Source organism: Numida meleagris, chromosome 3 (assembly GCF_002078875.1).
Source record: "Numida meleagris isolate 19003 breed g44 Domestic line chromosome 3, NumMel1.0, whole genome shotgun sequence".
Classification (NCBI taxonomy): Eukaryota; Metazoa; Chordata; class Aves; order Galliformes; family Numididae; genus Numida; species Numida meleagris.
The window spans coordinates 46469511-46491126 of NC_034411.1; the positions used below are offsets into that span (position 1 = coordinate 46469511).

Here is a 21616-nt window from a genome sequence, read left to right on the forward strand (position 1 = left end):
AGTAATATTGTTCCTTGTTTCAAATATTTCCTTCTTTTTCATTTGTAATTTATTATGCTTCAGATTAATCTGTTACAGTTTCAGTGTTTTACACTTTGAAAATTAAGGCTAATTAGCAAAGGCACAGTAAGTACTACATTAAGTTACACTCCTCCTCAAGTCTGTTCTAACAGGTATTTTTGCAATACTAATATTATTTGCACACAAGAGTAGTTCCCAAATTGAACTTTTTACTTAACATAGTTACAAAACTCCTCCTCCCCAAAATGCGCATTTCTTTGTTTTTGTTTGAGTTTTGAAGACCCATGTGTTCATTCCATACTTCGGGTTGGGAAGCAAATATGTGAAAAGCAAATCCAATGTGATGTCTGGCATGACTTTTTTTTTTTTGTTCTGCTTCAGAAAAGTATCTATAGACTAATGCAGTTACTTAGAGTAAACATAACTTTAAAGTTGAAAGATTTTTTTCTAGTTAAATGTTTGTCATATGCTTCCCATCCTTCTTCATTCTAGAGAACATCTGCAGAGATTCCCAGTGAGTGCCTCCCTCTTGCAGTGTGCCTGGTGGCTGCTGTTTTCTTGATGGGGCATGGATGGTTACTGGAGGCTGCTCATGAGTGGTCACAGTAGGAAAAGCTTTTTCCACTTCTCTCATGGGATTAACACCCATGTGTTCTTACAGCAGCAGCCAGCCATTGCCCCTACTTCTCTAAGTCCAATTAACTGAACAGAATTGGATTGGTTGTCTTTTGGTACTTTAAGTGTTCAAAAGAAAGCTTTGCATATCTCAGAGGAAAATTTAAACTTTGTTGCTTAAAACTTGATTCAAAATGGACTAATTTGACCCAAATGCATAGGTTCACCTAAGAAAGTGCACTGATACTCTTAGGGGAGAAACAGATGAATAGAAGCTTTAAGTTTAGCCTACAGAAATGAATAGGGAAGCATTTTTGATGTCATATGATACGTTTTTTAGGTGTGCAATGCTCAGTTTCATGTGTTTCTAGCATCCCTACTGTATATTTTTAAATTCTATTCACTTTCAAGTTGATTTTTCTAGATAACTTACTAAAAGGAATATCAGTTGGGGAGTTTCTGTTAATAAGGCCATGTAAAGCTGCAGTCTACAACCAGCGTTCAGCATGTTACTAACATTAGCCTAATAGGTGTGGATACACCTATGCAAATTACTAAATTCAGTCTCTTACTGAAAGTAGTCTCATTAACTGATGCCATGGAGAGAGAGAGCTGTGAGTGTAGTAAAGCCTTCTGCAAGTAATTTAGAAAATGGCTTGTATTTTTTCTTTTTTTTGTTCATTTCTTAGGAAACCTTAGTGTATGCAAATGCAAGTGGTGAGATGGCTGTGGAGAAGACTCCCCTCCCAGTTTAAACACGAGAAAAAAAAACAATCTATTCTTATTCATTTGAGCTGTGATTTCGACAGTAGATCTGCAGGTTCCTGCTTCTAAATTGATAATAGACCATAACTCAATATGGTAGTAATTCTGAACAAGTACTAAATGATGAAATGGGATTAAGATAATTGCAAAGTAATGTACCAAAAGAGTTTGATTAACTCAAATAAGATTCTTGGTTTGGATTGTACAGCTCTGCAAAACTTTTAGATCGACTGTCCTCTATATGTGAATCATTTGCTAGATCAAGCAGCTTAGGGCAGTGAAAAGTTGTGTATGGAAAATGCGTCTTTGCTGAAAGTGTAATTCATGTTCAATAGGGCCAGTATAGATCTATGGTGACTACACTAAAATGTGCACAAATGGAGAGATGATTCTTAGCACTTTCAGAAAGAAAGAAATGGATATAGAGATGTTCAGAGTTACTTAAAAAGTTCTTAGAATGATGTATGTACGTCTCAGTGACCATTTATATCAAGCTACTGATGCTACTCAGTGTCAGCATTTGCTGCTTCCCTTTAATTTCTAGTGCATTTTAAAGGCTATTTATTTATTTTGAGTGTAGTATACTAGAGTACAGTTATAGTACAGCTGATTGCAAGGATTCTCTGCATCATATATTCACGTATTCCATTTCAAATGCTAAAGAGGATTTTTTATTTATTTTTTTTATTTTTTTTGAAAGTAAGCAACAGCACTAATCCTTGATGGGAACAAAATAATTTTAAAAGTTAAAAATTCAACTGTTAACTCGAGCAGCAAGAAAATGCATTTTAGAATTTTTACCCATTTTCTGTCTGGAAAACAGCACTGTTTCAACTTGCAATTTTTAAGTGACAAATACATAACAGGTAAAATATTAAAAAAGATGATTAAACTAGTACTAATCTGGTTAGGCTGTTAATTATCAGCAGAATTAATTTCAGCTTAAACAGTATTTTTAATCAGGCAGAAACAATGAAACTAGTAATGCAAAGTTGCAGGAATAATTGAAAAATTTTGTTTAAACAACTGAATTCTTTAGATGTAGCATTTAAAACAGATAAAAGATTTTGTAACAGATACCATTAATCATCTTCTGAATCTATAGGTTTTCAGAGTAGATTGAGTGTAATTTTTAATTCACAACTAGCAACAGTTACTTGGGATTTAGCATATTCAAGACTACTTGATGGAAATGAATAATACAGTAAATTGTGGTTGAATTCTGATTCCTTTGATTTGCTGCAGATGTTTGCTAGGTTGATGTACTTTTCAACAAGAATTAGCTTTTCAATTCGAAGTACTGAACTGATCAAGTAAAACCACAGATGGTGCCACAGAGGTTATTTGATCACTTTTGTTATGAAGAGTAGTATAGATGTTACCGATAAAACAATTAAATTTATAGGTTGAAGGTGTACCAGCTGAGTTGTATTACTTTCATATCTATTTGCGGATCTGATCTGCTTTTCCAGTTCTTATGCTGATTACTTTTGGTACCTTAAAGCAAACTACTGGGTTGCAATTTTCTGGGGGTTCAGTGCATCTACTTTTCGGTCATTAGCTTAGATAATCTCAGTTCCTGTAGCCCAGTGATGTTGCAGTTGTTTCAACAGCTGGTTTTTTTGTTTGTTTATATTTTTAAAAACTGAGATTCTCCATTTCTGTTAAAGCTGCGCTAATGAGCATTGGCTTTAAGGTAAATGTGCTAAATGTCAGGAAGAGCCTAGTCTGATCTTTTGTGTCTGTGTCTCTAAGCATGCTCATACTTTGTTGCGCTTAGTCTTTCATTTGAAAAGCAATATCAACTTTTGAAGGACATTTTTTTTGTGTGTTGCTGCTGTTGTTCCCATGGATTTTTGCAAGTGAGGATTTTGAGAGTCATTTAAGAAAAAAGATGAGTAGTATTTTTGACAATGCCAGAGGCTTATCTAGCTACCACCAAATGTATCACTCCATCCAGAATGTCAGCAAATGGTGACGTGGGAAACATGACGCTCATTGACTGAGGTTTATGCAGCATGGGTGTGTTGTTTGGACGTGTTATTTTGATTGTGACAGGACAGCTGTGTATCAGCATAACAATCTTTTCCACCCTGAAAAAAAAAAAAAGAAAACAGCAGTAAAAAGAGTTGTGTGCTCAGTGGATATTGACTCATCCCAAGAGCACTGACAGTTACTTTGCTGAACAATGCCACGTGGCACTTGCAAAGGTATCAACATGTAAATTAAATACAAAAGGAAACTGCAACAAGTTTTGAACACTCTTGTCTTCTAAGGGTCATGGTAATAACTGTTTAGGTTTCTTTAAAAAACAAATTCATTGTTGAAATTTGTGAATCTTGATGAACTACATGTAGGTTTTGCTGGTCTTCTCCCTTAGAGCCCATTTACTCTAGATATTAGAAAATCTTTAGGGACAGTTTTGCTTTCTTTTGTAAGTCTTCTACCATAATAGCAACCTTTTCAGACGTACTGAAAATGTAGTAAATAAACATAAATTTGTTACCAAAATCTTCACGAACATCTTTTTCCCTCATCATCTTATTTAATAAAAATAGCAATAGTAGTGATTCTTCAGTACAGAGATATCAAAATGTTTTGCAGATGGTAATTAATTCTAGTAGACAGATTTTCATTGTTTGATACAGAAGTTCTCAGGTTTGGTAGCTGACCTGAGATATCACAAGAACTCGCAACAAAATATTGTCAAACACTGAAAAAGCAGATATCAGTCAGAATTCTGTCTCCTTTCTAATTTATTTTCTGTATGATTTCACCTAGTGCCTTGTTTAACTCTGCCAAGCTGATGTGGGGTATGTGGTGTTTTAATTCTGTTTGAAGTGACAGAAATGTAAATTGTCAGATGAGCTTGTCTGTTGGACTGTTACCCTCGTATCATCCCCACTATCCCTTAAAGTTCACAAGTAATTGTAGACTAAACTGTTCCATAATTGTATGTTTTTTAGGCATTATTGCTTTCTAGCCTAAGAGCTAGTATAAACTGTTTTCTTTCCTTGACAGTTGGAGGATGTTTTTTAATTGCTACTACTTCAGCTGGTCTGAGATCATTACAGATTTGCTCCATTTTTTGATAGTTAAGGGTATGTTAAGATCAACTAACATAGGTATAAAAAGCTTATGAAATCTTAAAGATCCCTAAGTGTGTTTCATAAGATATCGGTGATGTGCTTTTTTCTAGAAAGGATTCTGGTTCTCCTTTCATATCCATTACCAGTTTCACCAATATTTTATATTAAGTAACAACAAATCCAGTCTAATCTGGACTTGGCTGGTGCCTGTGGCATGTCATGTGAGAATAATGTGACTGCTGCCTCAGCACACAGTACTTGTCTCTTGATAAAGGTGAGTCCTGTTGGTTTGTTTTAATATCACTGGAGCGGTGGCAGTCTTGTGATGTCCAAGTTGAACCTGAGATGAGTGGTGGAAAAAGTCCTGTGCATACAGGACAAGACATTAAAGAAAACTGAGTCCCTAAGAAAGAACATGGGCTGAACTCCCCTCAGGGCTCAGGGAAGCTTAACTTGAGACAAATTTATCGGGAGCTGTGCATCACTGAATCCTGTGCTTGCAGATCACCTTTGTTTCAAATGAGCTTGTCTGTAAATGAAATGAAACTTCATAAATTCCATTTTTTGGCAGAATTAAGAGCTCATTGAGCCCATCAGAGCATGGAATTGCAAACTTGCTGCTTCAGGTGCCAAGAGTTTTTTGCCCTTTAACTGAAAGATAGTCGTGTGGTTCCAGGTGACATTGCAGAACAGAGCTGAATAAAGGAGAACTGTCCCAGGCTCTGATTTCCTTTCTCCTTTTCTCTCTGCTCAAGGTGATTTTTAAATGCCTTTTTACGTATACTGTGTAAGGGACAAGGCAGCAATTATTCCTTGTCAAATTTATGTTTACCTGATTATTTACATCAGCTGAAAGAGGCCAAAATCAATGGGAGTTCTTTTGTGCTAACAGTGGAACTTCATTTTATCCCTGTCAAAGACCTAATTTGCCTTAGCAACTGCTCTTGTCAAAGTAGGGCACAGCCACTTTCCCCAAAGACCTCAGAGCAAAACTGCCAATGCTGCTCTCCTCCCTTCTGTGCCTAGACAGACAGAAGATGCTTGTTCAGAGAAAACGAACTTTAAAAATTGAAGACTCGTGAATTATGTCTGCTGTTTTTTGCTTTGGTCCTCTGTAAGATAGCTTGGTCTTCACAGAAATGTACGAGTCTTGAAGTTCATACAGTTGTTGGTCCTCCTTGAATCCCCCTTCTGAGAAATTATGGCTTTTCATGTTTTTGTCATTGGTCTTTTTTTTTTTTTTCCTGCCACTCTGTAGAAGTTTGCGTTAAGTGTTAAGCATTACACAAACTGTCAGAAGGTCTATTTTAAAGTTACCTTGCTGATCCTGAGAAAGCTGTTTGGTGAACATTGTGTGGACATGCTGCTGTTCACCAGCTCTGGCAGCATACAGTGGGGGCTGTCTGTGAGCATGCCTGATGGTGTGCCCATATGCTACTGTACTTAGTTCTATTTAAAAATTACTGGTGGTGTTGCCTGTTATCATTTAATGTGTAGCGGGACTTGAACCACCCTATGTTTTCATAATTTCTGTAGGATCCTGATGGGAGCTCAGTGCTTCTTCATTCAGGTTCGAATTCATGTTCTTCCTGCTGAGATGGCAGCAACCACCACAGTGCTGGGAACCCAAGGGGGCTGGGTGTTCCAAAGGTATAGCTTTTACTGGGAGGAAAATGCCCCTTACAGGGGAGAGATTCCTTTAGCAGGTGTTAAGTTGCAGTAATAACAGTGAAGGTTTCTTTGTTTTTGGAAGTATCTGACACAATAAAAAGAAGCATTTGTCATTTACTCTGACTTCTTGAAACTACAGAATGTCATTCTTCGATGGGCTTTATTTCCTTGCAGACAGGCTTTCACTTGTGTTTGTTTTAGCTTTAGTTATACAAACACTAGGCTTTGCAGAGATACTTATCGCCTTGAAGGTCCACTGTCTCAAGGGGAGCTGCAAGTACTCAGCACCCTTGACATGATCCGAGGTTGTTTTTAACCAATCTGCTCCTTCGCAAATCTGTTCCCTCTTTGCATACCCTCTTTTATGTATGAGTGGTAAGCATGGAAGAAAGAAAAATGGTGTGCACAACCATGTGAATATTGTTTGTTACTTGGTAGTTAGTAGGGAGGGTAAGAGAGTAGTTTGTAATTGATCTGTGACAATGGTTAGCATCCATAGATGCCAGTAACCTGACGGTCCTATTCCAGGCTAGTATGTCTGGTTATCTCTTATTTGCTTATCAAAGAGAGAATGGCTCAGCAAGAAAGGCTGTAATTTCCATCTTATGTTAGTAAGCATAAGATCAGTTTTGTTTGGTTCTTTTTGCTGCTGTTTTAAATTAATGAGAGAACAGTAATACAGCTCAATATGTTGGACAAGTTTCTTCAATTAACGGAGTGTATTTTTGTAGGTGAATGTAGAGCAATCAAGTTATATGGTTAAGAAAGATTTTAGAGATAAATACAACTTGTATGTTAACCTCATTCTTTCTTGCCTGAAAGTTTAATAGATATATTTTATTTAATGTGCTAAAGACACTGAGCTCTTCTTCAGCTGAATAAGTTCTGATGTCTTACATTTTCTCCTTCCCGGTGTTCCTTCATTTTGCACAACTTGCAGTGAGTAGTTACCTTTATCCATGTTGAGCCTTTCATGTTATCCCCAGGTGGCTGATCAGACATTAACTTTTGATGTGGAAACTCTTGTACTAGAAGAGTCCTTTTCTGATAGGGGAAATGTATGGCTCTGAACACTTAGTCCTCTGCCTTCATCCACAGCGATGCTCAGCAGCATGCCAGGGATAGGGGAAATGCAATGGGCAAGTGCTTTTGCCCTTTACAGCTGTTTGTATTTGTGTGTTATTGTATTTGCTCCCCATGGGTGCTTACTAGTCCACCTAGTCCTCTGTATTGTCATTCTGTAGGGGGTCTGTTTTAGCATGTGTTTATTCCACACAGAGATAAGCATGATTGTGTTTGTCCACCCCCACAACTTAATGGAAACTTTCTGCTCTATCTTTGTGTCATGGTTTTATGATTTTCGGTTATTGGTACTCCGCATCATAACATCATGTAGTGAATGTACCTGGTTCTCAGAAGAGAAGGACACTACATTCCCCACGGCACTTTGCTCCTCTTACCATTTTCCAGCCGGAGGGAAAAGATAAAAGCTCGCAGTATAAAAACTTGCAGATCACGAGACCTTGTCCCTTTTTTCCACCGTCTCCTGTCTTGGCAGCACCTCGCTCTCCAGCCGTCTTATCGTCGGTAGTAGAGTAAGGCCTACCTTGATTTTGGGACATTCTCTCTCTCTGTATTGGATTTATCAGCTTAAATTGTAATTATATTGTATTATAGTGTGTTGTTTTGCATTCCAATATCTTATTTAGTAAATGAGTTTGTTTCTCCTCAGATTGTTGCCGCTGTTCTTTGCTCTCAGGGCCATCTCCTTACCCTTTTTCCCTTTTCCCAGGGTGTGGGCCCGTGGGTCCCCTGTCCCCTTTGTCACGGAACCGGGCCGAACACCCGTAAACCGTTGACACTTTGTCTTGTGTGTGCTTCCTTTCTGCCTTCTTCCTGCATGGGGACTTAAAAACATGCAGAAGTTCTAAAGAATCAAAAAACCTTCAAGAAGTTGCTTGATAAAAGCCAATGTGAGTTGAGCTGTAAATACGGAAAGGAGAACCCAGTGTGTATTGTCCTGGTGAAACTGACTGTAACCTTCATTCTCCTCGTCTATGTGAAAATCCTCAGCTTCCTCCCTCTAGCATAATCTCGAGCATTTCTGAATAGCAGGTGGAGACCTTGTCTTCAAATGGCAGTTAAATGAGAATAAAAGCATAAGATAATTCAATGGAAATTGAGTTTCTGACCATCCTTAAACAAAGAAAGCTCTGCCTGAATGATTTGGAAAACCTATTTGTTTCTTTTAAAGTAACAAGTAATAAAATGGGACTAGAGAAGCCTCGAGCATACTGTATTTAAATAAGCTTCTTGTTCAAGCCAAAGCTTTAAGCTGCAGTTATGGATAATGCAGCTTACATTTTATTTCAAGAATAAAGATTATATTATCATAATTTCAATTGTAAATGCTCTTTACTTTTTGTCAACAGGACACTGATAAGATCTCTACGTGAGCCTCTTAGTTGTCAAAATGGCACAGCATGCAGAAAGATAATAAACCTTCTTCTGCAAGGAAATTTGGTTCAGTGCTTTAATAGCTGTAGTCAGATTAGGTATTTCAAAAGAAAAGCGTGCTCGCAGCAGCAGCACTGAGAAACCCAGTGGCAGGTTCCAAATCCCTCTGTGTGAGTGTGTTACAAGTCCCCGGAAGGCTCTCTTCCTACATGGCTGTCCTCCCTTTCAGCTCACCTGCTTGGCTCTCATTGCCTCAGCCAAAGAAGTCATGGTGCTGTCAAAGAGCACAGCAGCAGCAGCAGTCCTCGTGCACATCAGCATGCTGGACAAGGCTGGCGCTGGGGCTGGCAGAGATGGGAAGCACGGCCTCTTTTGGCCTTTGTTCATCACTTTGGTTTTGAGCATATACAAGAAAATGATCACATATTTCCTGTTCCCTTTGTTCCTTCTCTCTTCTCCTGGATAACATGATTTGCTCCACTTCTTAAGCCTTTTGTCAACATATTGTATGAAACATTAATTACTGCCAACAACATGTTGAGTGTGAGAACCCACTGACAATGTTCACTGTAGTTCACCCCCATCCTGTAAACAGGTTTGGGATTCCCTGGAACACAGCTAATCCTAGCAACCCAGCTAGAGGAGGAGAGACATTTTCTGGGGAGGGAGTGAGGTGTACTGACTTCAGAAGTGCCAAAGATGAAGTCTACAAAACATTACAGACTTTCTCTTTGGCACCCAGCTGCTTTTCTGGGTTTTGCAAGGAGTAGTCTCTAGCCAGAAAATGAATCAGTTAAACTGATAGTGGTTATTGGAATAAGTTATCCAACAGAAAACTTAGTTTTAAACCAGGTATTAATCATTATTGCTCTGGGGTGGTTTTGGTTGTATCTGTAACCCTGCTGAGCTCAGAGGGAGGTATCTCCTCTTTGGAGTCCGGCCACTAAAAACAGAGTTTGGCCCAACACCTTCTTATCTCTCCTCCATGTGCTACCGGGGGAAAAAAAGATTGAAGGGCTACACAGTATTCAGAAAACTAAAAACAACTGGGGAGGTGGGGGGTGAAGAAACCTGAAAAATAGAAGCATTTTTGCCAGTTTAACACTTGAAGTAAACATGACTTTGCTACTAGCAATTGTATATAGAACCTTAAAAGAAACTAGAGAGGAGTGGTTCAGTGCTACGGTTTTGGAAGTTGCATTTAAATGGATGCTTCTTAGTGTGGTTTTATGTTAATTTCTTACTCTGGTAAATGCTGGAAATAATCTTCAGAAATTGAATTACTGAACAATTTTAAAAATAAAAAATGAGGGAACAAAAAGTAAAAAAAAAACAAAACAAAAAAACCCCTAATGTGTCTAAAATAAAGAATACAGGTTTGCCATTCAGCCGCTGCAATAGAAAACTTTTTTTTATTTTTTTTTTCTTACTTTTTTTTTCTGTAGGACATGCCAGAATAATCAGCAGCATGACATGAAAGGCTGCTTTCAACTGTCCAGGTGCTTAAGAGCATATGATATTCCTTTGGAAGCCCTTAGATAACACTTGTAGAAGCATCAATGTGGAGATAAGATTTAAAAGCCAGCAATAATAAAACATACAGTGTCTGGCTCCCTTGATGCCATCTGATAAATGAAGTCACATTTACTGTACTTAAATTTTAAGGTTTTTGGCTGCGGGAGGCTTGTTTGTGCTTTCAGTTTATAACTGTAGTGCTTTATAACTGCTTTGTAAACTTATTTTCATTTAGAAGCAAAGGTGTTTTTAACAGGATCTGAGCAACTTGGACTCCAACCTTTTTTCCTTAACCCAGAATTTTGCATTACATTTTTTTGGTCGTTGACTCATTGATTAAAGCAGGATTAACTCACATACGATTACATGCATTTATAAAAAAGGTATGGATAGAAGAACTGATATTCATGCATTGGAAGTCTCTCTCATGTTCCTTCCATGTGTTTGAGTTACAGGCAATGAACGTGTAAAAGATTCTACCCACTTTGGTGTCAGTTACAAAATAGAATAATTTAATCTCTTAATAGTAATGGACATTTGTGGTCTTTGATTAAAACTTACATTTTTTTAAAGGCTTTTTACATTAGTTGTACTACTTAATGATTTATTAAGTATTTATGCACCTTAATTAAAATAAAAAAATATACTAAGTGTTCATTGTCAAGTGGAGTTGGAGGTAAAGAAATTAGATACAACATAAAACAGACAATCTAAATAGGAAAAATCCAATTATTAAAACAATTCAGAAACGGAAAGCCCAGTGACTCCCAAAGCATCTAATTTTTCTCCTCCTAGTGCATAAAGTAATTGAAGTTCTGCTTGATGGCTGTTGAACACAGGAGAAAAATGTAGTCATGTTTACTTTATTTGGCTGTTAGTTACATTTAATTAAAAAAAAAAAAAGGTAGTACTAGTAGTTTGCCTTGTCTAACAGTTGTAAGAATTATCTTGCTTTCTGCTGCTCATCAGCTATTTTCACTGTGTATTCACTTAGTCATCAGTGACTGTCTTAAATTGGCTCTATTATATATATTTATGACTATTTACTTTGAAGTTAATAAACCTATTAGTCTCATCCATCTTCTAATTCTTTACTAACAGAGAGTATTATTAGTGCTATCTTCTGTTCTCTTACCTTTCTAACCTGTCTTTGAGATGCTGATGGTGAGAAGATGATGGGTAAAAAATAAAAAATCAGGAGGTAATAACTGAACCGGAACTTGTCTTGCAGTTTGAAAAAAGTATTTATGTGCACATTGAAGCTGTAAGATCACCTTCATGTTCATGAGCTTTTGTGACCAAAGTTGAAATGTGAATTTCCTAGAAATTTCAAGAGGTGTATTTCTCATAATCTCTTCTATCTTGAGCGTGTATTGGAAGTGATTTTCCATATTGTCTGTAGAGCTTAGTGCTGCAGAGTGCTTTATATGTGTAGTGCTAAATCCAACTCCAGGAGCAGTTTGGAGTGAGAGCAACAACGTTTTCTATTGTTGCAAAAGAGCTTTTTCCAGAAAGAATGAAATTAAGTTGCCCAGGAGATGCAAAGCTTTTTTGTGAGTAATTATGGGTTGGTAGTGCTTATTTGATTTTCTGGCCCATGATGATGCTGGAGTTCTATGTCCTAATTGCTCGATGTCTGCTTGATTAATGAAATTAAGCTTAACTATTTCCTTCGTCAGTGAAGCTATTATTGACTTTGGTAGTAACCAGATGAGTTACTTTCTCTTCATAGAGCTTAACCTTGAAGGAGGATTCTTCTGAAATAAATATGAAGGAGAATGTTCATCTAGCTACCATAAGGGGTAGAGCATAGAATAAAAAGTAAACTCATGCCTGGATACATGCTAGGAAACTAAATGGAATACAGTCAAGTTAGTTGGTTGAAAATGCCTGCTACTTCAATTGTCTCATCTCAGTTTTTTAACTGTATTCCTCTGTACTCCTTGATAGCTATGCAAAGTCATTATTACATCCAAGTTCTTTTCAGGACAAAGTCAAGATGATGAGAGTTGACTGCCAGAGCAGTCACTGGGAGCTTACTCCAGGGAAAAGATGTGCCAAATGTGCTTAATAGGATAATGTTCAAAAAGAAGAAATCCAGCAGGTGTAAGCATACCAGTCTCAATTATGCCCACTTTATAGCAGAACTCTTGTAGGTGTAGGGAGAAAGTATGCTGTGGAGCATGGATGCCTGGAGGCAATTATACATTTAAAAATCATAATGCTTGGGTACCGAAGGGTGGACAGCTGAGTGGGGAAAAGAATTTGTGACTTTTAAAAGCCACAGTAAGCCTTCTTCCTTAGTTGCCCTGCGCAGGGGGAAGGTGATTTCTTACCACTTCATTCCATATTTAGAAGCATCAAAGATGAAGTCTTTCAGCATCACCTATAGTATGGATATACATATATTTTTTACGGCTGTTCCACTACAGCATGTTAAAGTTGATAAAAGCACATTTATCTAGAAATATATTATAGGTAACAAATTGCTTATTTTATATTCTTTAAATGCAGAAGATTATCATAATGGTTATGCTAGAAATTCAAAATGTATTTGTTTTTGAGGCAGCAAATGACTAGCCAGTATCCAAATATAGAATTAAATGTTCATGGCACAAAAGTTTACAGATAAAGCAAATATGGCTGAGATTGGAGTTTGCAGGGGGTAGAGATGGTCCAGTTCTCCGAGGCTGTAAAAAACAAAACCAACCCTAGATCCAGGTGACAATTCTTCCTGCAATATAAAGTCAGTCAGTTGACTGAGAGGGTAGAGTAAGGTAGACAATAAAATTATATGTATTCAGACTTATGGGAAGTTTTTGCTTGGCTGCTTATCCTTGCAGTGTTGCAAAATGATAATTTATGCCATGTAGCTGTAATAGCACTGTATTCTGGTTAGGTACTTGAGTTTAATGCCATTGAGTAGAAGAAACTTGGGAAAATACTGAAATATGTGGTTTAAATAATTTTTTTTAACTATAATCTATTTTTAATTCTATCTGGCGTGATTATTGCAAGCAAGCACACGTATTACGCCTGAAGAAAGAAAACCAGGAGGACAGGCAACTAACAGTCTTAGAAGAAGACTTCCTCATTGAACTTTTTTTTACAGACTGTCAATCAACAGGACTGTTTTATTCAGTCACCAGTAAAATTTAGACAGGAACAACCTGATGATGAAATCCCTGCCTGACATGAAAGCCAGTGTTCCTCTGTACTTCCTGTTTCTTCCTTCATTTTGTCAGTCAGGATCAGAATTAAAACCTTCATATTGAGATCAGTCCTCTCAGTGGAATTCGAGTCTCAATCTCTTCTACTGTGAATTTTGCAGTGGCTCCATGCCTGGGATACTTTGGTGGTACTTCCCTGCATGTTTCCCTTTAACATCTGATCTCCTTCAGATATAGCCCAAATAAGGGATATTTCAGTGTGTTTGTTTTCTGAGTACACTTGCAATATTCTGCCTTTAGGGATGGGTGCCTCTAGGAAGTGCAAAGAAATTAAAACACTCAGCTGATTTATATTTAGTTCCAAAACGTTAAAAAAAATCATTGGCAGTTCATAAAGCTGAAAGCCATGTAATGTCCAAACAAGTCAAAAATAAGAGGAGAAAATAATCAGCAAGTCCTTTACTACTCTTCCATGGCAGTGTATCATTTCCTGTCCCCAAGAATGCATTATCTGGGATTGTAATATATTTTATTCTCGAGTTTTAATGTCCTGTCTCATACCTCATATTTTGAGGAAGGCCACTGCCTTTCTGTGCTTCCCTAGTTCTATGGGACTGTTGCTGAATACGGTGAATATTGCATAGGGCTTGTCTCCGTAAAAATGCCTTTCTATGGCAAACTGATTCCATTTACTCTTTAAGGAAAGAAAGAAAGTGCAGTGCTTTGGCTCTGTGCTCCAGGGATATTGCAAACCCTTTCAAGTAATTTGTAATCAGCATTGCAATCACCACTGTAATAGGTATCTAAATTAAGAGGAAATTTGAGCAGTTGTGTTTATGTGACTTTTATTCTGCTACTACTTCTTTATTGTAGCAGCTCAGTTTGTCCATCTGTCTTGACAAATTCTTGGTCCTCGGGGTGCTGTGTCACTAGAGTGATCTGCCTTCTGGCAGAGGTTAGCAGCAGGGCAGTGCTGGAATAGCCCTCCTTAGAAACTCATGCATTGGGCTATGCTGATAGCGAGCTTCTGTGTAGGGAGGAACGTGCTTGACTGTCTGTCAACTTTGTAACATAAATGCTGATCCTCTGCAGAAGGGAGAAGACAACTCTCCTATTTCTGGTCAAGTTAACACCATGCATTTTGTAAGGCTGATGAAAACACCACAGTGCTTTTGAACAAGTGCATTTTTTGTGTTCCTGCCTGGAGGCACATCTCTCGAGAGAAACCAGAGTGTATTGATTTGCTGTAACCACCTATTGACCCCTGCATCGTTCACATCTAAGTCTCACAAAAGAGGACACTATTCTTTAATCTTTTTGTTTTTGTGAGTTATGTAAAATATATGTATGCTCAGTGTATATACAACCTGTGTCATTCACTCTTAATGTTTTTGCACCTGTTGAATTTTGCAGTTTTCTTCTTGAAAAAACTTTTTGCTTGTCCTTACTTTGTGAAATTGTGCTTAGTATGACAGATTTCTTGTTATTTGCATCATCATCTCAAGTACAAAGCAAATTCTTTATGTAAGTCTTAAAGAATGTAATTCTTTATGAATGTAAGTAATTTTGCTTTGCAGAGAGGTTATCTGTCTTACTTTTATCCTTTCTGAAATTTAGCTTTAGAGGTCTAAGAGCTTCAGGTCATGTCAAAGTTGATCAAATATTTTTTTCCTTCCAGAAGCAGTGGAGTAACTTTTTTTCTTTTTCTTGGCCAGCGTTGGTTTCATTGACTCTCAACATTCATGTGCTTGCAGTTCCCTAGCATTCAGTTACTACCAGATTTACATATGATAAAAAATAGGATTTGTTAGAAAAAGATTCTTTACAGTACTAAGTTTTTAGATGTACCATTCGTAGTATTCATTTTATCACTTCTTCATTAATACTTGGTAAATGAGGAAGCTCTTAAGCGTGGGTCTGCTGGACATGCAGTTCAGAGCAGAATTCATAAAAAACAGTTGCAAGCAATCACATGATTGTCTCTCTGTGTCTGCTCTGCTTTTTGTACTATGGATAAAAGTACTTTTCAGTTGATGGTCCTTGCATTTCGCAGGCTGCCATTAGTAACGTTACCGATGAATAGAAAGTACAATTAGCTTTTCATATTATTATCCAGTTTTATGTTATTATTTCAGATTATTGATAAAATGCACCAAACTAGTTTAATATCAAAATGTAATAAAAGTACATGATCATCTGCCCCAATGTATCAAATGCATTAATAGTGCAGGGCTCAGCAGGGTTTGAAATTCCTATTTGTGGAAAATGTTTTAAGAGAAAGATAATACCCGAGACAATCAATGTTTGGGGATCTGGGCAGGGTACTATGCTTATTTTAATTAAAAAATATTCCCTACTGATGCATTTTTATCACTGCTAATTAGTGTGATTGGAGTGAGCAGACTGAGTGACTTTACCCACTAGAGGAGGTAAAACTGCACCATTGTGTGCTTCCCCAGACACCTGGCCAATGGCTAGGAACTTAAAGTTCAGGCACCGTATTTGTTGGTTCCTGCTAACACAGGGCTGCAGCTGCCTAGCTGCTGCCATCATTAATGCATGAACTGTTTGGGGTTTGTTGTGTAATGAATTTTTATGGATTGGAAAAAGTCTTCAACAGATGCTAAACTGAATAGAAGATGCTTTCCTTCAGATAGGATTTCTAATTCTTCTGAGGCTTAATACATAGTTTTTATGTGAAGTACTGAACACAGGAGAAAAAGTAGATCAGAAACTGCAGCTCCATAGTGCAATAGCTGTCTTAGTCACTGGCTTGGAAGTTCTGGGGGAAGTATCAGGGAATAAACATTTAACAAATGCTGGCAGTAGGTGTGCAATTGAGAACTTGTATGAGATTAAGCAATATGTGGGTCAAATAAAATCTGCAAGTGTTTCAGAATTAACTACTGCTGCATTCATAATTGGGCTTTTTGCTTCCATAAGCAGTGGAATACTTTTAGACAGCTTGACATTATCCATCAGCGAGGCAGCAGGATTCTAGTTCTGCATTCTTCGTTTGGGAAACTTTGTTTATTTTGCAAGCACTTCTGCAGTTTGCGAAATGTGCCCATGCAAATCATACAGGCGTGCTGCAAAGTACAAATAAAGTGAAAATCTTGCCACTGCCAGTAAACTTTTCCAAGTTTAATTCTTAAAACCCTGACCATACTAACTAGATCAGTATAATCCTCTAGATGAGAGTAATTTTAAAGACAGTTTTGTCATTAGTGACTTTACTGGTACTTCAAATGACAGTTCAGCGAATTAAAAAGAAAGTAAAAGTAGCACATGATTCCCATATGGTCATAGGAGTAACACTTGTACCAGATTTTGCAAAGGGTTGATTGGTTGGCATCTAACTTCACATTTTCTGACTTGCTGGCAACTATTGCTGAGGGTTTTTTTTTTTTTTCCCCTGGCAGTTGAGAAATATGTGGTTGTATGGAAAACGTTAGTAGTAGCTTAAATAGGCCTTGTCATGCACACACTCTGTTTCGAGTGGGAATGCTTTAAAACAGAGTGATTTCCTAGTAGCCAGCCTCCAGGTGTCAGGTTTCCCACTGAAAGGCCAGCAAAGGCCTCATACAAAAACAATCTGCATATGGTGAGTCCTGGGTAATGAGGGAGCTGTGGAGGCTTTCTGGAGTGCTGGTTGCTTTTACAGCTTTTACAGTCTGTTTAGCAACAAAATAGGCAGTCTTCCCTTTGACAGGAAGGGAGAGGGGCAAGCGAGGAGAGGTGTGTGAGGATTTGTGGTCCAAAGCATTGCAGAGGTGGCTTTGCGACAGGGAGGCCTCCGGGAAGAGGGAGTGTGCTTGGCTGTGAACAGCCCCAGGGCTGGTGGAAGGGAGGATGCTGATTAAAATAATAAACAAACGCTGGAAATAGATCACTGCACAGCTGCCAGAGCCACCAGGACCAAAGGAGGAGATCCCCAGTGAAGACTTAGGGGGTTTCAGTGCGATCCCTTGCTGGAGATGTTTTGTTTTGTTTTGATGACATGAAGGATGTGACTTTTAAGCTTTTTTTTTAATGGGCCCTAGCTGTTCTGCAGTGCAGCACCCCCCTGGCAAAGCAGAGCAGGTCAGTGGTGGAATTTTGGAGGTGGTGTGCCCATTACCATCACAGTGTCTTGCTGGGGGCTGGCTGCAAAGAAGGCAGACTGGGGAGAAGTGGTCTCCTACCAGGTCCTGGGCTGAAGTGTGCATCGTCTCAGTTCTTCTTCTCTGAAGAGCCTGCTGTTGGTGCTTTCTATAAGCAGAAGTTTCTCTGGGGATCTTTTTTTCTTGAGTGGAGCAGCATGGAAGTAATTGATCCTCTTCCCTGCACTCACCAGCAGAGCACAGCTTCTCTTGTTCAGGGTGACTGAGACCAAACGTCAAGCTTGTGGCCTTCAAGAAGGAGCTTGGAGCTCACACGCCATTTCTGAGGTGAGCTGGAGACAGTCCTGGCCTGGTGCAGTGACGAGCAGATCTCCCCAGCCCCATGGGGCCAGGCTGACCTCACTAGGAGCATTGCCTGGCTCATGCTCACTTGCCCAGCCCCTGGGAAGGAACGGGGACTGGGGGGCTGCTACCATGGTGCTGTGTGAACTTCCCCAAGGGAAGCGTAGCCTGGGAGAGAGAGACATACAGCAGCTTCCAGAGAGGTTTGAGACAGTATAGGCTGAAACAAACTTTCAGAAGGCGGCTTGGAAGACCTGCCAGGAAAATGTAGACTTCGAGGGACATTTGATCATGATTGGCCTGAACTTCAGCTTACGTGAGCTGCTGACAAAATTTGAAAAGGTATGCTATGCAAGGTTTCTTATACTTGGCTATACCTTTGAAAAATGTATAATAGAAAGCACAGGTGCATGTTGAACTTGGAAATTTTTATGTGTTGCTGTTAAGGTCCTCATAGGATGCATCTGAGAAAATCTAATGCTGCTTTCCTTCCCACTGCAGGTCCTACAGAGTTAGTTTTAGAGTGTTTGCTCTGACTGTGGCCATCTTCTCTTTTTTTAAAGGAAATGATAGAGAATTTTGGCCTTTGCTGAGCCAAGAGTAGAGGGGAGCTTTCCAGGATGCTTGTGACCTTACTTCACTATCGACATAAAGTGCTCCATGAATTACTATTAAATATAGTTAAATGTTATCATAGTGAAATAGGAAGATCTCATGATGGCTTTTATCAGTAGAATAACATCTCATAAGTGTGTCACTTTTCCCATTTTTTCATCTATTCTGCTTTTATTCATCTAGTTATTACCAGGAAATTTGGTAGCAGTGATACTGAGAGGCAGGAGACTTGGCTTTGTAGTGATTACATTGATTACTGAGAGACATGAGGCTGCTCAGAAGCAGATTGCTTTCATTTAGTTGACAACTCTTCTAATTAAACCTGGATTATACATTTGCAGCAATCTTTAGCTTGGCTTTATGTATCTATATATATACATATGTATACATAGACATATGCACGCATATATATACACAAACAAATATATAAAAATAGTATATATACACACACAATCTTCCTGTGCCATGTAAGACTGGAGTCTTTAGCGAAGTATGTGGTAGTTTATTTACAAATTAAGATTGAAGAAGCTGTGATCACGAAGCCCAAGTGCAGGTTATAAAGAATGATTCTGTGGCTTTCTATCTTAAAGATCAAAATTTTAGTGTGGTATTTTAATACAAATCAGCACTGACCATGTGAACAGTGGTTTAATGGATGTTACTAATTGAACCTAAATGCCTCATAAAACAAAATCAAGCTACAGTTCTTTTTCTCTTTTGTGTTTGTTTTATTGATTTTCATTAATTTCAGAACCGTGATAAGCCTGTGTCCTCAGAAGACTGTTATGAACTGGTTTGGTGGTATTGTGTGTTGTTTTTTTGCTGTGTTAATTTTTTCTTCCATTCATACAGAAGCAAACTTTGGAGGTAATGAGACAGATACTGTTCAGCATCCCACCAACATTACTTTTTTTCCAAAAGTAGCTATAAATAACAGATGACAACATTTGTGACAATGTGGAACACTTTCATTTCTTTTTCCCAGTCTGTCAGCTGGGTTTCAATGTTCTCTGGTAGTTGCTGCTGTTAGCCTTTAAAGATTAGGACGCATACTGGAGTCTTTGAGATGCTTCATGACATGGTTAAGACAGGAGTTTAGAAACCAGTGTTTCTAATCTTTTTTGGCCTATACAAACTTTGGCATTTGCAAATTCCATGTTCTCCCTTGTGATTTGAGTATTCTTGTCCAATTAGTTTTCAAAGGGATTGTTTATAGGAATTCTCAATGCAAGTATAACCTACAGATCTCATAGCTGCCGTAGATTCTTGCTTTAACCTTACTGTGTCATTTTGGTGTCTTATGGTTAAGTTTGTAAGGTGATGTAGGAGGATGCTTTGGTGCTGGAGAAGAAAAGTAACATTTTAATTGGTGAATTTCAATCTCAAATTCTAATCTGTGTTTACTGAGCAATTTTTTTTTTTGGGGGGGGGAGGAGGGTGCAAATTCCTCTTCTTACTCCACTTCATTTGTCCCTCACATGATTCCCCACACACCCATCCTGTTCTTTCTTACTAAGGGCTTTGCTGCCAGGAGAAACACCATTATAACAGCGATTCTGGCTGCATTTTACTTTCTGGGTTTGCTAATCCATGTTGTAAGGAGAGAATTACAAGTGCTGTTTGTGGTCGTAATGCAGAAGCCAGATGGCATTTGCAGAAGTTTGCACGACACTCCCTTCCTATGCAAAAGTAGAGTCACATTACACTTGAGTGGGCAGCGCCTATTGGGCTTCACTCAGTCTCAATTATGTGACTGCTGGAATTAGTATTAATGGATTTATGATGCTCCTCAGATGTTCAGTCAGTACCATGTGATGGAGCCACACAGGTTGTCAAATCCATGCTGGCTTTCTCAGCCCGTAAGTGCATCAGTATTCTTGTGGTGAAATGAATTCTTTCTCACACCACATGGTAACTGTTAAGGTATTATCTCTTAGTTTTAAGTACAGGCCGAGTCAGCTTTTTGGAAACTTGAAGGAGCTGTGTGAGGCTTTTGGTAGTAGGTACATGTGAAAATTAGATGAAAAAATATCCCAGAATGATTTTTTCCTTCAAAGGCTGCTTTTTTTTTTTTTCTCCTGAAATGTCTAAGAGTTTGAGTAGCAATCAAGTTTCTGTTGTGTCTAAACCCGATTACTTTTCTGAATTGCTTTGAACTTATGCTCTAGTAACAATGGCTGTAGTGATAGGCAGTGTGGTCTGCGTATGACGTCTTGGAGAGGTTTAATTGTCTGTATATATGCATCTGCCACTGGTGGATTTATGGTAATGGCAATTCTGCCCAAGGGTTCTGCATGTGTACTGCTCTTCTGAATGTGAATTCGTTACAAACTGATTGCTTGAAGGCAGACTGCCACTGCAGACCTCTGATACAGCAGATGGGATGAGCCTTTCTAAAGTTACAACTTCAGAACTCATCTAAAACCAGCGGAGAGACTCTGGATGAGATGAATACCTGCATTCTTGGGAGACTTTTTTCCTTTTTTTTTTCCCTCCTTAACTCTTTTCTGCAAGAGCATCCCTCTCTTGCACCCCCAACATCGCAAGGAACAGAGCAATAAAAGTCTTGTTTCTCTTTCACAGTGGGCACTTTCATATGCCAATATCATGCCCTAATTCTTACTCCTTCCTTAAGAGCTACTGCAAATAAAAAGCTCTGAGTGGAGCAGAGGCTAAAGGGAACATCTGACACAGCAGTGTACCCAATTGCAGTTGGCAGCAGCGGGTAAAACATATTTGCTTCAATATACAGTCTGCTATTAAAAAAAAAAATAAAAAAAATCCATTCCCCTGCCACTTGCTGTGACACCTCAAAGAAAGATGTTCTGGCTGAAGTCTGTGGCATACAGTTACGTCCTTTGGTTGGCACTGACGTTTTGCTTTCCAGCTGTTCCAGCTGGAAGAGTTTTCTGCAGATACTTTGAGCAGTCATCACTTTTAAAGGTCAGAAAGAAAGGAGGCAAATGCAGCATTTCTGTAACGATGTCTTTGCTGACTTGTCCATTGCCAGTGAAGGAAACAGGGAGTCATTCTTGGGGGACTTGCTGTTTCCTGTACCAGAACCAAGTCTGCTGTCCTATTCTAGTCATGAGCATGATTTGTATTGGATGGAAGAAGTACAAAACTGTCCTGACTGAATAGCATGGGGGGTCTCCTTTTGGGGGGAAAATGCAGATCTCAACCCATTTTTCATTTGTGAGTAGTCAACTTCAGTCCTACCAGCTCCTTTTAAGATCTTTACATGGTTTAAATG

The 21616-nt window shown here is 38.5% G+C and overlaps 1 protein-coding gene across 7 annotated transcripts in view; it reads left to right on the forward strand.

Annotated features, from left to right (window-relative positions):
• The window catches only part of UTRN (utrophin), a 354351-nt gene that overhangs the window by 204561 nt on the left and 128174 nt on the right, over positions 1-21616 (forward strand). Inside the window, exon 1 of one of the 7 annotated variants that reach the window (XM_021391932.1) lies at positions 17807-18090. The exons of 5 other annotated variants lie outside the window; for them this stretch is intronic. In XM_021391932.1, the coding sequence (XP_021247607.1) occupies positions 18040-18090 (51 nt within the window). In that variant the 5' untranslated portion in view covers positions 17807-18039. Of the gene's footprint in view, positions 1-17806; positions 18091-21616 lie in introns of those variants that run through there. One more of the 7 variants, XM_021391933.1, reaches the window with a different exon arrangement.